This window comes from Pyrgilauda ruficollis, unplaced genomic scaffold (genome assembly GCF_017590135.1).
Source record: "Pyrgilauda ruficollis isolate IOZ18807 unplaced genomic scaffold, ASM1759013v1 scaffold10, whole genome shotgun sequence".
Classification (NCBI taxonomy): Eukaryota; Metazoa; Chordata; class Aves; order Passeriformes; family Passeridae; genus Pyrgilauda; species Pyrgilauda ruficollis.
Genome location: NW_024508101.1, coordinates 14,410,000 through 14,426,667, shown reverse-complemented (window position 1 = coordinate 14,426,667; position 16,668 = coordinate 14,410,000). Strand labels below are relative to the sequence as shown.

General features: G+C 50.4%; 1 protein-coding gene across 1 annotated transcript; it reads left to right on the top strand.

Annotated features, from left to right (window-relative positions):
* The first annotated feature begins 37 nt into the window (after positions 1–37).
* Positions 38–15,970, top strand: GLYCTK (glycerate kinase). The gene is made up of 5 exons (XM_041460926.1): positions 38–115; positions 9,176–9,571; positions 9,944–10,095; positions 11,901–12,076; positions 12,680–15,970. The coding sequence occupies exons 2-5, from the start codon at positions 9,285–9,287 to the stop codon at positions 13,583–13,585; spliced, it is 1,521 nt and encodes a 506-aa protein (XP_041316860.1). The 5' UTR covers positions 38–115; positions 9,176–9,284; the 3' UTR covers positions 13,586–15,970.
* Positions 15,971–16,668: the final 698 nt, after the last annotated feature.

Genomic DNA, 16,668 nt, shown 5'->3' with positions numbered 1-16,668 from the left:
CGGGGTGTCCGGCGGCCATATTGAGTGTGTCAGGAAGAGCAGAAAGGCCTGCGCGCTCTAGATCCGCCGTGATTGTCAGCATCTGTCACCGTCCCCGCCGCTCCCGGGACCCGAGGTGGAAAGGGGCCGCGCAGGGCAGGGCCGGGCGGCTGTGGCGGGGCCGGGGTTCATTATCAGTTCTTTACGCACCCGCCCGTCCGTGCCTATGGAGGCGTAGGGGGCCGGGTTGAGGGCATGACGTCATCCCGTAGAACGGGCAATGGCTTCGCGCCGGCGGGAGCGCGTCAGTTCCGGTGCGGGCAGGGCGGGCGGGCTGCGGTGGTGCAGGCCGTGAGGGGCCGCGGGAAGCGCGGGACAGCCTCCCCCCCTGCGGGACAGTCCCCACTTTGTGTCGATTGAAGGCGTTTTTCGGAGTTTCCCGTGGAAATCGGAGAGAAATGCGCTGGTTGGCAGCTGGCTGAACATGAGCCCAGGCGTGCCCGGGTGGCCTGGAGGGCCAGCGGCGCCTGGCCTGTGGCCAGCAGGAGCAGGGCGCTGACTGTCTCCCTGTCCTGGGCACTGTGAGGGCACACTTTGAGTGCTGCGTCCAGTGCTGGGCCCCTCAGTTCAGGAAGGATATGGAAGTATTGGAGCAGGTCCAGAGAAGGGCGGCAGAGCTGGGGAAGGGCGTGGAGCACAAGTCCTGTCAGGAGCGGCTGCGGGTGTTCGCCCTGCAGAAAAGGAGGCTCAGGGGTGAGCGGACCGCCCTCTGGAGCTCCCCAAAGGAGGTTGTAGCCGGGCGGGGCTTGGCCAGCTCACCACTGACGACACAGCCTCAATATGTGCCGGGGAGGTTTAGGTTGGACATCAGGGAGAATTTCTTCATAGGAAGGGTGCTAAGGCGTTGGAACTGGCTGCTCGGGGAGATGTGGGGTCACTGTCCCTGGGGGTGTTCAAGGAAAGGTTGGCTGTGGCACTCAGTGAGTCTGAGTGACACGGTGGTGTTGGGTCATCGGTTGGACTTGTTATATTTGCCCCATTATCCAATCGAAAAAAACCCCAAGCAAAATTAAATGTAACAGCAATTTTAATTAAGTAGCTTAATATGTATAAAATTGAATACACTCGAAATATTGACAATATAATTTGGTTAAAATGAGGAATAATTTGGTTCTGATAATAGCGCATAAGCAAAAATAACTATGGGGGGTATGGAGTGCAGGGCTTTTGGGCCCCATCACCTCACATACAAGCTTGACAAACCAAAATTCCCTTTTTTATGCTGTATGTCATCACCATCTCCTCCCATTTTCAATACCTCACGCTTGTATCTCCACCCTCATCATCACCTTTACCACGCATGCTCCACCATTCTTTTAGGGGGTCACGCCACTCTTTGGGGGTCTTCTTTGAGGAAGGCCTCTCCTCTTCCTCGCTGTCCTTTTATTCACCTTTTGGATTACACATGTGCACCAAGCTGGTATAGTATGAGCCAATATTGTGTTCTAACATTGAAGCAATAAATCTCATATAATTAACATTTTCCTGGATGTCCAACCAAATTCTCCTCTCTTCCAACTAAATTTAGTAATAGTTATCTCTTGCTTCTTCCTGTTCTGAACATCTGCAGGAGAAGGGGGGAGAACCCCTCCTCTCCCTTTCTTTCTTGGCATTACACCTTTAACTGTTTTATGATTTCCAAATATTAATTACTGTATCAATATTGATTGCTGTTTCAATTTTGTCAGCACGAATCATACCTATTTACCACAGCCTCGATGCCTCAAGGTTCATTTCCACCACAGCTGATTTTGTGCTGTGCAGGCACCTGGCAGAGCCCGGCAGGAACAGCCTCAGGGCAGCCCAGCCGAGCAGGGAGCACCAGTCAGCTCCCCTCCTTTGAAATGCGCTGTGATCACTTTCTCACCCTTCCCTCTTACTTTCAGTCCATCTATTGCACCTTTTTATTTCCCAGTAATCTTTATTCCTCTAAAAACTTGTTGGCAATGCTACAGCAGCGCCACAGCTGTAGCACCACGCTCCTACCCCACGCAGGCTCCCAGGTAAAGGTGGGCAGCACACACCTAAACCTTTGAGAAACACAGCGTGGCTTTTGAGGATGCTGCTGCACTGCACACACCTTGGAACTGCTTTTGTCTGTCACACATCCTGATGACAGGCTCAGTGTGCATGTTTTTGTGTATTTCTTACCTTAAAAAGCTGGAGTATGAGTAGCTGTGAGAATCTCACCCCACAAAGTTTTCTGCTATTTTAAATTTAGAAACCAGGAGATCTTGTCATTTCAGTCCCCCAGAAACACAATCAAAAGAAAAAAACAAACTGTAGATGCCTTCCTGAACGTTAATTGCATTTCCTTTCAAGGTGTCCAGAATAGAGTTTGATTTTGCTTTTGGATCCTGTTGCCCTCCTGTGGTCAAACCTCAGCAAGTCCAAGGACTGTTAAAGCTCTGCACGTCCTTCAAACAGGCTGAATTATTTTGCGTGCATTTATTTTTGTCTGATTTAGTTAATTATTTCTTTTCTCCTTGCCCTTGCTGTTTGCTTGCTGGAGCTCCCTGTTAACATGTTTGGTGATCTCATCCTTTCACACTGCTGTGGGTTTGGCTCCTCACAATGATTTACCTTTATTACTTTGAAACAAAGTCAAGACTTTCACATGGGAATCCAGGATACCAAAACACGCCCTCATTCCTCCCGAGGGTCTCGGGGTCAGCCGCCCCTTTGTTAGGCCACTTCAAAACCCACAACTGATTTATTTTTGTGTGATAAGAGGTTTTAGAAAAGCTGGGAATGTCGTGCCTCCTGCACACTCTAAATTGCAGGATCAGAGCCTGGATTATCTCCTGCGGGCCCGGAGGTGACTCACCAATAACATCATAAGACAATTTACTTCAAAACACCTACAATACTTAGCTAAGTTTTAGAGTTGTATAACACCGTGGGTTGTTGATTTGATATTTTGTCACTTCCTTTTTATTCTTCTGCCTTTCTTCCTAATCGTTGGAACTTAGTTTGTCAGTTTATACCAAGCTGGAATTTAGCTGGCAGGATAATTGGATCTCCCAGAAAAATGTCATATTAAGTAGGAATTATGGATAATGCCCCTGCAAAATTAGTTAATGGAAAAAACGTTTAATTGCTGCTTGAGTAATATCGATCAAATGCAGTTATTCTACCTATGCATTTCTGTATTAGATACCACTGGAACCTGCACAATACAGGGACTTGTGCTTGCTCAGCAGCAGAAATTCACACTTCTCCCTACTGAGTGTCCTGAGGTTTCTGTGGGCCCCCACCTTGAGTTTATCACGGTTCCTCTGGAAGGTGCCTCCATCAGCAGTTCCCCCAAACTGAGCTCTCTGTGCTACTCTCGGGTCACTAATGAAGCCGTGGGGCAGCACAAACACTAGCAGAGTCCCTGTGGATTAGCAGATGTCAGCTGGACCCCGAGCCACTGCTTTCTGCCCTCTGAGCCCGTGGTCAGGCTGCTTTCCAGAGGGGCTGGCTGTGACTGCCCACCCACCCTCCAGCGTGCTCACAGGAATGATGTCAAAAACCTCAGCACAGTCCAGGCAGTTCACATCTGCTGCTTTCCACGTTCCCCACAGCCTCTTGTCTCAGCCCAGAGGGCAGCTGTAATTGTCATCCTGTGACTGATTAAGATTCCTGGCTCTTTCTCCTCTTATGTTATTTCCAGCTGAGGAGCTCATAATTTTCTGCTATTAATCCCAGAGACCATGACCTTGCATTTCGCAGCACTGTATTTCAACCCCTTTCTACTATTCCAGTCCTCAAGGCTCGCAGCTTTTCATCTTCTCTAGAATACTGTGATCCTTCCCTGGATTTTAAATGACTCTCATCTTTGATGGCAAGTTGACTCAGAATAGGGAGCTTGAGAAATTACAGCATGAAAGGAAGTAGACTTGGCATGGGCTTGGCTTCAGGGTAGTAGTGTTCTGTGTTGAGCTACAGAAGAATTTTTAGTGAAAATTTTTTCTTCCTTGCAATCCCCAGAGCATGGGAAAATCATTTCCAAAAGGTATATAGGGAGTGAAGGGAGTGTGACCTAGAAAAACTAGTAAGATGCATATGTCAAATCCAGTTAATTTTTTTTTGCTAATGATACTGATCTATATATATAAAATGCTGAATAGAACACTTATCTTCCCTGTGTTTGGCCTTAAGCCACATTCCCCATCAAAGGCAAAGAGACCCTGTTGACACTTTCCTGGTGAGTAAATCAGTCACGAGAGCAACATATTTCCTTTCCAAGCAACATATAGAAAGCCATGTACTGGAAACTAGGACTCCTGGGTTTCCCAGAGCTCAGCATATTCTTAAAACAAAGGTATCCAGGCTCCATCCTACTTTCTCCCTTGCCTGCCTGGCAAACCCTCTGGTCTCATCATACTGCTGCTGACCACCCCATACTTTTTCCCACTTATGGATGCAGGAGCACTGCAGTGAGGGGGACAAAGGGCCCCTCACCCTGTCCCTGCACACCCACTCGTGCACTGGACCCTCCATAGCTGCCCTGCTGCAGACATTTTCTCTTTTGCTAAATGTGAATGAGGCAGTGCAGTAATTTTATGCAAATCCATGTGCAGATTTAAAAATTAATCAAATTCTGAAATTTTCATTTAAAGAGATTAGTCTTGAAAAATCCCCCATCTAATCCTCCCAGAATAGTCACTTGGAACAACCCTTCAGTGCATTGTTTCCCTCCTGGGTTTAGTGCATCTCCTGGAAAATTTTCTTGTAATGCTTTTGGGACCATGTGGAGCAGCAAGCTTGGGTTTGAGCAGGGCTCACCAGGCGAATTAAAGCTGATATATCAAATGATAGAGGAGATGTGTCAGTAAGTGGGAACGGGGGAGTTTAAGGCAGTAAAATCTCCACTTTGTTGTACTTCATAGGTAAATTCCCCTGGTGATGCAGGAGAAATGGAAGCAGGGAGCCTTGGTGAGTCTGTCAGTAATTTACATGCTGAGAGGCCAGAAAAAAGTCACGCAGCAAGAAAAACGAGGAGCAAGAGACACTGCTAAAACTTGCAGTGTCTGGGAGTTTACTACTGTAATCTGTCTCTTAGAGCTTGAGCTCAAAATTATCCTCCAACAACTGGGGTTTGATCCAGTGCTATCTCAAATATTTTCCTAGCCCCTTGTGGATTTTGAAGTTGACCCTGTACAAGGTGGGCCAGCCACCAGTCCTGGAGGAAATCCAGAGGCATCCTGACAGCATTGAAGCTAAAGTAACTTAGATCCCTGAAGTTCTCAGTTAAATCATGCATTCTGGCACAGCATCCTCTGATCTCACAGCACCTGAATGCTCAGGATGTGTGTGTGGTTGGGTGGTTGGGTTGGCCTGCAATAAGCTCAATTGCCCCAACTTCAAAAAAACCACAAGCCCAAGATGCAAATCCTTGAACAAAGCTCCAACCGCAGCACCTGGAACAGCTCAGCTCTGCCCAGTGATGGCAGACTGGCCCCTGGAAAGGAGTATTTTTCTAGCTTTCAAGTACCTGCCATGGAGTGAGGTGCTGGCTCATTTTTCTCACTGCATGGGCATGGCCAGCTCATTTGCTCACTGTTTTCTTCCCCAGTGTGCCTCCAAGTTTATGGCTCAGACTCTGCCCTGCAATGTCCATGTTTTTGGTCTCTTGCCACTGTCCAATTTACTTGGCAGCTTTACCACATTTCTGCCCCTACTGCTGGATTCTTTCTGTCTCCCTCTGACTTTGGCTCCTTGCCTGTAGAATTGCTTTAATTAAAAAGTTAATGAAAGGTAATGCAAACGAGCGTTTTGCCTGTATTTTATCACAGTCCAGCTCCTTCCCCTCCCTCTTTCCCAGAGAAGGTGAAAATGAGAAGCTGGGGTTTTGCTGCATTTTGGTGTGAGAGCTAACAGTGGAAATTTCTACAGGCTTAGGAGGAGCCCTCTGAAGAAAGGGCTTATAATGGTGTGTGTAGATTATTATAAGTGTGTAGATTATTCTTGAATGAAAGCTGAGGAAGTTTTCATTTAAAGGGGATTAATCTAAACCCCTTACAATCCTCCAGCTCTCTTTGGAACAGGCAATTCTTAGCATCATTTTCATCCCAAGCTTAATATGAACTTACAGGAAACTTTTCAAAAGTCTGTCTGTATCCCAACTCCAAATTATCCCAGCCAGGGACAAAGGGAAGGTGTGAAACCTGAACCTCACTCATGCCTATAGCTTGTCACCTTATATCCATATAGAAGAGGGCTCATTCATCCTTCAGTGATTTTCCTGAGAAACTAAGATTAGTGCATGAAGTAATATGAGTCACATCATCAGCCCCTTCTCCCAGCCCAGATTCCTCACAGCCAGCAGTGGGAAGAGGAAAACGCAGGGATGTGAGGGTGTAATTTCCCCTTGTGCAATATGTAGCAGTTAACAGGCAATTACACCACTTCTAAACCCACCATCTGGGGAGGGAACCTGAGAGCTGCCATTTGGGTTATTTTTCTTTCCACAACTGCCTGTGTTTTGGGGTGATATTCAGTTCTCTTGATCTTGTTTTTAAAGCCTTAGTAAAATGAGTAGGAGTTTTATTTTTTGTTAATATCTACAGTGGATTTCATAGCACTGATTTATAGCTGTTCCCTGATGACATTTGGTACCCAGTGCCTGAGACTGTATAAATAAATTACATAAAAAGGGATTTGTGGTATCATTAGCAGCACCCCCATTCCAAGGGGAGTCTCCAGTGAGCCTGTGTGTCTAATCAGAGCTGACAAGGAGCAGAGTCACACACTGAGACATCCAGAGCAAATGGATCTGTGCCAAATTCAGCTCTCTGTTGCACTGGTATAAAGTTGGAGAACCTCTGACTGCAAGGGGGTTTTACACTGTGTTTACTCTGCCTTTACACCTGTGCTCTGAGATCAGTGCCAGGCAGTGAACCCCAAAATCCTGAGATGCAATAGAAAGGCGCTTGCTGACTTCCACAGACTCTGGATCAGGCCTCCATGGTTAAAATATAATCTGAGTTCAGAGTGCAGAAAACAGATTACATGCCTGCTATTGTACTGAAATGCTTTCCAGAGTAAGCATTAGCAGTATGTACACAAGTGCCAGATGAATTAAGCTGGCATTTCGTTTTTCCACCTCCAGTAGGAGAGGATTGCCTTTAAAGAACTCAGGCCTGCTGTGTCGTGTCTGGAGCTGGAGCTGGTCGGGGCTGCCAGGAGGGCACGTGTGACAGGAGCCACTCTTGCAGGTCTGCTTGTGCTCAATTTCCCGGGGCTTCAGGGTCAGCCGTGCACAGAAACATCAAGGCAGAGACAAAGGCTGTTCAAAACTTTGGGCTTTATTTTCTTAAACTCCCCTGGCTCCCTTTAAGCTTCTCTTCTCCAGCCATTCCTGCAGACTCTGTATTGCAGCTCAGACGAGGTGACCTGGGGTGTGATGCACCTCTGCTTTGTAGCACCTTCCTCTGATTGCACTGTGCCCAGGGCCAGGTGAGTCAGAGACCTGCTGGGAGCAGAGATGCTTATCTCAGTTCCTGAGAGGTGCAGGGCTGACTTCACTGCGGTCAGCACAGTTACTCTGGCCCTCACTGAAGTGGGGTCAGTGGTTTCAACTGCTGGCAGCATCAGCTGCCATGAAGTTTAAGAGTCTAGTAACAAAGTGGTCAGGGCACCCTGTCTTTTGTTCTGTCTCCTCGTGGTTGAAAAGCCAGTGCTTCTGACCAGCACCTAAAGGGAGTGCACATAGGTAGTTAATCTGCCTTGGCTTTTGGCTTTAAAATCTGTTCTCCTAAGCAATGAATCGTTTACTGCTAGCCTTGTTCTTAAGGGTCTTTTCCCACTTCAGTGATTCTTGGGGTTCTTTCTCTGACAAACTTTTGATTCTCTGTATAGCCTTACCTACAAGTCCCTTGTCCTGAGATTTCAGAGTGTGCTCAAGTTCAATGCCTGAGAAGGTGTGTAGAGGATTTTTGTGTAGATCTTTTGGGTCCCTGCAGCAAAATAAGGCAGATTTAGACCCACAGAAGCTGTTGAAAAGCTTGTCCAGCTTAATGATTAACACCTTGCAATGCTAGGGAGTGTCAGGACAAAGAGAGACCTCTGGACTCCTGAGCTCTCCTAAAAAAGCCCTTGCACAAAACACATCCACTTACTTGAGAGAGGATTAACTCTCAGGGAATTTCAATGGCTCTGTGATCAAGTGTGTTGCCCTGGCTGCTTCAGCCTCCTGGCACCCTGCCTTAAATGCCATGAGCAGGAGAGATGCAGATCACAAGGATCTTTGATCCTCAGAAACCAGCAGTGAACTTGCTGCCAGTTAACAGAAGGAAGGAGAAATGCTGGGAGGGAATAGATGTGTGTATGCTGGCAGGGGCCACCTTTCCTCTGTCAAGACAAGTATCTGCCCTTGAGCAGCTGAGATCTTTCGGTCCATGCACAGATCTGTTGCAGATAATGCTAATGCTCAGTGGAGAGCAGCTCAAATGGGCTTTCACAGACACGGCTTTCACAGACACTTTGCCTGGATATGAACTCTTATTTGGGCTCTAAATGTGATTTTAATGGATAATGAGGAATAAAAGAGAAAGGTAAATTAAGCCTTGTGTTAATTTGCTGTTTGGTGAGGAAACCTCATTACTGGTCTCTCTGTGGCCACCAGGAGCAAGGGATGAGGCAGCCAGCAAGGCTGTTGTTTCTCTTCCATCCGTGTCTGATGCTGCAGGGACACATGGGGCAATGCACAGCCAGAGGATGAGATCAGCATTTGGCTAGCATGGGGAAGGGAGTTAATGTAGTGAAAAGCTGTTCCACCCAAATGCCCTGCTCTCTCCAGGACAGAGAGCAGCTTCCACAGTTTGGAAAGGTGTCAAACACTAAGCAAATAGAAATGATGGCTTGCCAGTGGCAAATCTACAGTGATGGAGAAGCTGGCTGGGAGAGCTCACCTTCCCTGCAGGAGGTGATGAGATTGCAGGGGAATCACAAGCTGACAGATAGTTTGAATGTGACACTGTCCTTCCCTTCCTCCTGCCTGGGGAAAAGTTAGAAAATGCTGCTCGTATGGCACCTTAATCTAGGGGAAACAGGAGCTAGAGTTCCACGGTTCATGTTTTGACCTCTCTGTTCTTTCTGTGACAGCCCTGTCTCTTCTACTAGCAAAAATGTTCACTTTTCCTTGCAGGTTGGAGGCTGCTGGCTGTTTCAGCCCTTGAGGCGTTGCCAGTGCTGGCAGGGAGTGCAGAAGCCCACCCCAGGAGGCAGAGTGGCTCAGCCGTGGCAGCCTGTGCACCATGTCCCTCCGGGAGCACGCACTGTCCCTGTTCCGTGGCGCTCTGGGCACCGTGCGCCCAGCTCCCATGCTGAGGAGGGCTCTGAAGCTCCAGGGAGATGGGTGCCCTCAGCTGCTGGTGAAGGGCCAGGCCTTTCCAGTGAAGAGGGACCTGTACCTGGTGGGTTTTGGAAAAGCTGTGCTGGGGATGGCTGCAGCAGCAGAAGAGATCCTGGGAGACCACCTCACTCGGGGGATTATCAATGTGCCACTGGGGATCCAGGAGAGCCTGCAGCGAGCAGGAATGCAGTAAGGACTGTTTCTGAACAATTTTGGGGAGCAGGAAGGAGGGGTGTAGGCTGCCAGATTTTCCCTCTGTGGGATGTTGCTATGAACACCTTAAGTCCTTTTGAGCTGCCCTTGCTCTGTTGCCCACCCCATCCACCCCACCACTCTCATCTTCAACAACCATCACATCCAAGTGACACCAGTGGCGCAGCCCCCCTCTTGTGCTGGATGTGCTGCCTCTCTGGCTGTGGGGAAGAGGCGCTCAGCAAAGGCCATCTGCCTGTCGTGATCACTCACTGTATGCCACTGGTACACCAGGCACCTGCAGGTGACAGCCTGCTGCCTGTGTGGGTGCACAGATCCATGGTGGAATTGCCTCTCTTACCTCACCAGGGAGATGCTGCTGAAGCCACACAGCAGAATCCAGGTCATCGAAGGTGCCAAGAACAACCTCCCAGATGCAGAGACTCTGAAGGGAGCTGTTGCCATCCAGGAGCTGGCTGAGGGTCTGACTGCAGATGACCTGCTCCTTGTGCTCATCTCAGGTAGTGTGGGGATCCCAGGGAATGGGATCTGCTGAGGGCCCTAGCTGCCTGCCTACCCCTGACCCTGCAGCAACGGAGTGCTGTGCTGTGCCAGCCCCTTCAGCAAGGACACTTGCACCTTTGATTTTTCCTCTCCCTTCTGCCATCCTTTCTCCAGGCAAGCAGCAAGAGAGAGCACAGGGCTTCCTGCTGCTGCAGTGGACACACTGCCTCCCAGCACTGGAAAGAGGCTGAGCTGCACAGGCTGGGTCCTGCAGTTGTGCCACCACAGTGAAGTGGCACCTCTGGGCACAGCCTGGCAGCTGTTCTCACCTCTTGGCAAGGAGACACGTTCTTCCTGCCCCCTCCTTACATTTGGGGACACAGACTTGGGGAAGCAAGCACTTGGTAGATTTGCATGCTCTGCATTTGTGCAGGAGTGCGAGTCTGCAAGCTGAGATCTGGGACTGACCTTTCCCAGGGCTTGGCACCTTCCCAGCTAGTGGAAATGAGGCTTCCAGGTATCACACAGTAAGCTGCATGCCATGCAGGGGCAGCCCTGCACACCCCTAGGGCTTGGCTGGTGGCCCCCAGGCTGTCCCCAGATCCAGGGCTGTGTAAGATGATGCATCAGAGGGATGCAGTGACATCACCTCATCCTGAGCTCAGTGGATGTCACAGGGCAAAAGCATTCAGGGGCTTGGAGCAGCTCTGCAGAAAGGCCTTGTTCTCCTCTGCTCAGTGTTTATTCCTCTGTGGATGCTGAAGCCTGATCCAGTACAGAGAGAGCAGTGCCATTAGGCAAACACCCAAGTGACTGGAAGCTAGCTGTGCTTTCTGGGGATTCCCCTGGGCTTCCTCCTGTCTTTTGGCTACAGGGATATCCAAGAGACTCCTCAGCCTTTCAGGGAGCCTGTACAGGATCTCCCCGTGGCTGTGACTACCTATGCATGTGCACTCCCACACAGCAGCCGGTCCCCAACTGCTCCTGCCTCTCAGCTAGATCCCTGGCTATTGACTGAAACACAGGCATTTGCATTTGTTTTTCTTGCTCATCATGTTTTATTGATGCTGATTTGTCTCAAACCTCTGAGCAGGCTTTGCATTTTGACAGTAGCATTCAGCTGTACTTCTGTGCACGTTCACTCTGTGCACAGACCTTGTTCTTTTCTCCTCTGTATTTCCCATCCATTCCAGTTTTCCATTAGGACCTTGCCTTCTTTTCCACATTTCCAATGCCTGCTTGTATCAGACAGAATTCCCATCAGCGAAGCTATCACCCTGGACTCAGCATGTGCTTTGTCCTTTGCATTACTGTCCCCCTTTTTCTTTCCTCCCAGATCTAGATGAGTGCAGTTCAGCAGCTTCCAATCTTGCTGCATCCCTAGACAGTGTTTTTACACAGTGTCCTGAATAAATGGAGCCACCAAAGCAGGCAGTGTCCCCATGTGCACAGCACTGGCTGCTGTGTGAGCTGTGGAGGCCATGCTCCCTGCTCACCCACCCAGGTAACCCCTGAATGTCAGTGTGAGGACCCAGCTGTAGCCCTGCAGAGGTGAGGGTAGCTGCTGGCCCTCTTCTGTCATGCCCACCACACTGCAGGCTGCTGGTGCCCCCATCCAGCCAGGCTCACACTGCCTGGGTGAAGTGTAGCTGACTGCAGAGAGTACAGGACAGCAGTAAATTCTCCAGAGATGTTAGCTTAGGTCCCCAATCACCTCTGCCTTCCCTCCAGACGCTGGTGAGGGAAAAGGCTAAAGCCTTGCTCTCCTTCGTCCTCCTTCTCCTGCTATCATGATGTCCTTGCCATCTCTTCTGCATCCTAGGGGGTGGATCAGCCCTACTGCCTGCTCCCATCCCTCCCATCCTCCTTGAGGAGAAGGAGAAACTCACAAAGATGCTGGCTTCCCGAGGAGCTGCCATACAGGAGCTGAACATTGTCCGGAAGACTCTATCCGTGCTGAAGGGTGGAGGACTGGCCCAGCTGGCACATCCTGCACGGGTAACCAAGGGAAAGCCCCTGTTTGCCCAGAGATCACCCATCTACCCTCAAAACAGAGATTTAAACAACTTGCAGGGTTTTTGTCCATACTGAGTGAACAACTTTGCACACTGTTTTGGGGCTCTCTGGCTGTGATTTCGCTTTGGACCGAAACTCTCAGGGAGACAGAGCTGGGAGAGTGGGAATTCAGACTTGGGAAACATCAGCCATCCCATCATGCCACTCTGCAGATCCCAGCCCACACCCAGCAGGCACTTCCAAGTGTTGGTGCTTCAGCACAGTGCTTTCAAGGCTGGCTCTGACCCTTGGCTCCCCTGGGGACTATTCTCAGCACATCCCATTGCTGAACTCACACTAGGTTGGGCCTGACAAGTGCAGTGTCAAAGGTTACATCTTCCAGCATGATAGTCCAGCTTCAAAGGGGACTGTAAATCTGTGGGTTTGAGAAGGGCAAGGTGACACTCACTGGGCCATAAAATAAAAATGGGTGAAGACCTATCCTGTTTCCATCTGCTTTGGTGTGGGGATGGCACTCAGAGCAGTGCTTATGCCAGGGTTCTTTTGTGGTCACCTGCAATAATCTGTGGGCATTTCTTTCCATAGGTGGTGAGTCTCATCCTGTCTGACGTGATAGGTGACCCCCTGGACATCATAGCGAGTGGGCCCACTGCTGCCAGCTCCCACAGTGTCCAAGACTGTCTTCAGATACTCACCAAATACAACCTGCTGCACGACCTGCCCAAGTCAGTGGAAATGGTCCTCTCCAGCTCTCCCACCAAGCCCACTGCTCCAGAAAACTACTCCCACGTTTCCAACATCATCCTTGGGTCCAACACAGTGGCTTTGGAAGAGGCCAGATGCCAGGCTGAGGGGCTGGGCTATGCAGCTCTGCTCCTGAGTGCAGCAGTCCGTGGGGAGGTCGGCCGTGTTGCCACACTGTACTGCCAGCTGATCCAGCTGGTCTGCCTGGGCTTCGCCAGCCTCGGAGAAGGGCCCCTGGGTGACCAGCTGAGGGGCAATGTCCTGCAGCTGGCAGCAGAGCTACAGATCCCAGGTTTGGACCTGGACGAGTTTCTACAGGCCCTGCGAGGGTTAGGGCCCGACAGACCGGTCTGCATCCTGGCTGGTGGAGAAACCACGGTGCAGCTCCAGGGAACTGGCAAGGGAGGCAGAAACCAGGAGCTGGCCCTGCGTGTGGGGCTGGGGCTGCACAAGGCTCAGGCCACAGGAGCCAGCAGCCCCCAGGGGAGGTGTGAGATCCTCTTCCTCAGTGGGGGAACAGATGGACAGGATGGGCCAACGGAGGCAGCAGGAGCATTCTGCAGCCCAGGGCTGGTGGCTGAGGCGCTGCAGGAGGGCCTGGATGTGGAGGCCTTCCTCAGGAACAATGACTCCTACACGTTCTTCAGCCAGTTCCAAGGTGGGCATCACCTCCTGGTGACAGGCTTGACAGGCACCAACGTCATGGACATCCAGGCCATTTTAATTAGAGCTGTGGAAAAATCATGATAGCTCCCTCTGCAGACACCCAGATGCACTTAATTAGGAGCAGGAGTAAATTAAAGCACCAATGTTGTGGACAAATGCTAACTACTTAAATTAGGGCTCACTGTTGAGGCTGCTAGTGTCTTTGACAGAAAGAATCCACTAATTAGACACGAGTGGACATCCACAGCAAAAAACAAGCACTTGTAATTGGTGGGATCAGAGGAAGGTAAGAGGTCACATTACAGACAAGAAGACTGGATTTAAGGCTTGCTTCAGATATAGTTAATTTAAGAGATGGGAAGCTGAGGCCATGGCAGGGCTACCACAGAGACCCCTTGCTATGCTGTTGCACCTCCAGTGCCCCCAGCTCAAGAGCAGCTCAGCAGTGGGGTTTTAGGGGTCCACTGGAGCAAATTACAGTGACTGAAGGATGTAAAAGCAGTAAGAGCAAGGCCTGCTCACCTGAAGCATGGAGCTGCTGGGGGGATGTGGTGGGAAGGGCACACCCAGCACCTGCTCCACATGCCGGCACAGTGCTCTACAGCTCTTCCCACACCAGGGCACTGAGATGACAGAGACCAGGCCCAGCAGGATGCACACCCAGGAGTGTGGCTAGGAAGCACGTTGGCAGAGAGAAGTTCTTGATACTGGCTGGGTGACACAAGCAGTGCACAGTGACAAAGAGGATGACATACCTTCACTGTACAGTGTAAGGATGGGGATGAATGAAGTGCAGTGACAAGCCAGCTGTGTGGAGTCCTCCTCCAGCCTCCTTCCCTCCACAGTGACATCTTCCCTGCTGGTCCCTGTTGAGAGAACCTCTGTGCCAGCAGCATGTATGCTATGAGCTTTCATGGTGCTGTTTTCCAACTGTCTAGAAAACTGTCGTGCATCCAGCCTGAGCCACTGACCTTTCCTCTGCACTGAGGCAGAAGTCGCTGTCATTCTGATTAACTCTGCTAATTCCACAGAACAAAAGACAAGGAAACCTTCATGCTCAGCTCTCCTGACCCATGCTGCTGAGCTGATCAAAGGGCAAATCTGCCAGAGCTGTGCTCTGACAGGGAGCTGCTCCCCTACATGCACAAGGACACAGTGGTTATCACGTTTTTGTCACCTACTGCAGTGTGGTATGTGGGAGAGCCAGGATGAGCTTGGTTTCCCAGGACATGGAGCTCACAGTGGGGCTAGATTTCAGGAGGGCTTTGCCTGCAGCAACAGGCACACCGACGGTTTGGCTGGATATTCAAAGGGCTTTAGCTCAGCAGCCAGTATGACCCAGCACGTCCAACTCCTTTTGAATATCCGTCTGTTTGTTACAGAGCCTAAGTGGGAGCTGAGCTCCTTTGAAAAACCAGCTCTAATGTAATAGGACACGCTTGACTCAGACTCTTTCCAGACAGACCGACCTACTCCGTGCGGCTGATCTCATCTCGTGACATAAATACACCGTAGTGCCAACACCCTGTGGTGGCTCACTGAACAGTCAGTTGTTCTGCACCCCACTTCAAGGTGGATCAGAGGGTGGGGTTTTGAGGAGGATGCAAAACCTCCTATTTTGGTTTTGAAGCCAGTATCTAACAAGTAGGCATATCAGCAGGACCATCATGGGGCCTGGTGTCGATGCCAGGCTGGCAGCTGGACTGTCTGGGCTACAGCCCAGGCTCAGAATAAGGCACAACCCTGGGAATTTCAAAACCCCAGTCTTGCCTGAGTCAAACTCATCCACGCATCTCATTTGTCCTCAGAGTCTGAAGGTCTTTTGTAACATGCCTGAACTTGCTCACAGTGGCAAACAGCTCCGAGATCTGCTGGGGAAAATCTGCCAAGCGTTACGGAGCTCGCTGTGCCCCCGTAATGTCAGGGGGTGGTTGTGCAGGAGAAGCTGCTTTGTGCCGGGTGTTTTTCTCCAGAGGCCGCTGGCAGGTCGCCTGCTTCGTGCCCAGCAGGGCAACTCCATGGGGCACTAACATGGGCAGTGATACAGCCACAAGTATGGCCTGCAGCCAGGACAAGTGGGTGAAGCTGGCTCCACAGCGTGCTGAGCCCTCCCTGGGCCATTCTGCTCCAGTGGAATGCAGAGTGACTCTGCTTTTGGGCTGGGGTGCCTAGCAGAAGGGTCACTTCAGCAGGAGTTCAGTGTGCCAGCCTGGGCACACTGCCACAGGGCCACCATTAACCCCTGCCCACAGCTCTGCCACACTGCTGAGCACCACCCTGGACTTCGAGCTGCTGCTTGTGCCTCCCAGTCAATTCCAGAGGATCTTGGGCTAGTGCTGGCTGGCTTCTCCTGGGAAATGCCTACTCCAGGTAGCCCGAGCAGTGACCTTTCTTCCTGAATGGTGGCTTTTCATAATGATTAAAGAGTGTGTGTTGGGGAGGAGAGAAGTCTAATAAAAGGTTTGTTGAAAGGATGGAGCTGTTTGAAGTGCATTTCCCATCTACCTTTGCTTGGCTGCCATATATGGATTTTTGTTCTTGTCCTTTCTTTCCTAATGAGGAGATAACAGGCCAGGGGGAGGTTCAGCAAGAACACCCAGGCTACAGAAATACTTCTCCGATGCTTCTACCTGGATAACTCAAAGCTCCATTTCCAAGGGGTTGCTTTGGTGGACCTTGTGCAACTTCTACCTAGGGACAAAAGGAGCATTGGAGCGTGCTCAGCCCTCACAGACAAAGCAGCATCTTATTCCTCTGGACAGTGCTCAGCAGGGAATTGTCTGCTATCGCTCCAGCCCAAGGCCAGCTCCCTCTGACCTGCAGTCCCTTCACAAAAGGTCAAAAGGCCCCATGCATGAGCCAACATGGGGCCACACTGGCCAGGTTTAGCAGGATTTGTGAGATAACACAAATCTCAAGACATGAGAACATCACTTACCTGCCTGGTAATGATTTGCCTCTGGGCTGGCAGGGCTTAGCAGGAGCAATGACTTTCCATTGGGAACTCAAGTGAGTCACCACAGCTGAGCAGGGCTTTGCAGCTTGTCCATGCTGTCCTGGATGGGATATTGGCCTCATGGGAGTAAAGCTGTGCAAATGAAGACACCAGAGTGTGGCTGCAGTCACACGGAGCAACCCCAGTGTGTGGGCTGTGCTGGCACCAG

Excerpts from the sequence above, each read along its gene's own strand:
- GLYCTK (XM_041460926.1), top strand. The coding sequence starts at position 9,285 with ATGTCCCTCCGGGAGCACGCACTGTCCCTGTTCCGTGGCGCTCTGGGC. Across the intron at positions 10,096-11,900 it reads GCTCCTTGTGCTCATCTCAG|GGGGTGGATCAGCCCTACTG; the intron begins GTAGTGTGGGGA and ends TCTGCATCCTAG. Across the intron at positions 12,077-12,679 it reads AGCTGGCACATCCTGCACGG|GTGGTGAGTCTCATCCTGTC; the intron begins GTAACCAAGGGA and ends TTCTTTCCATAG.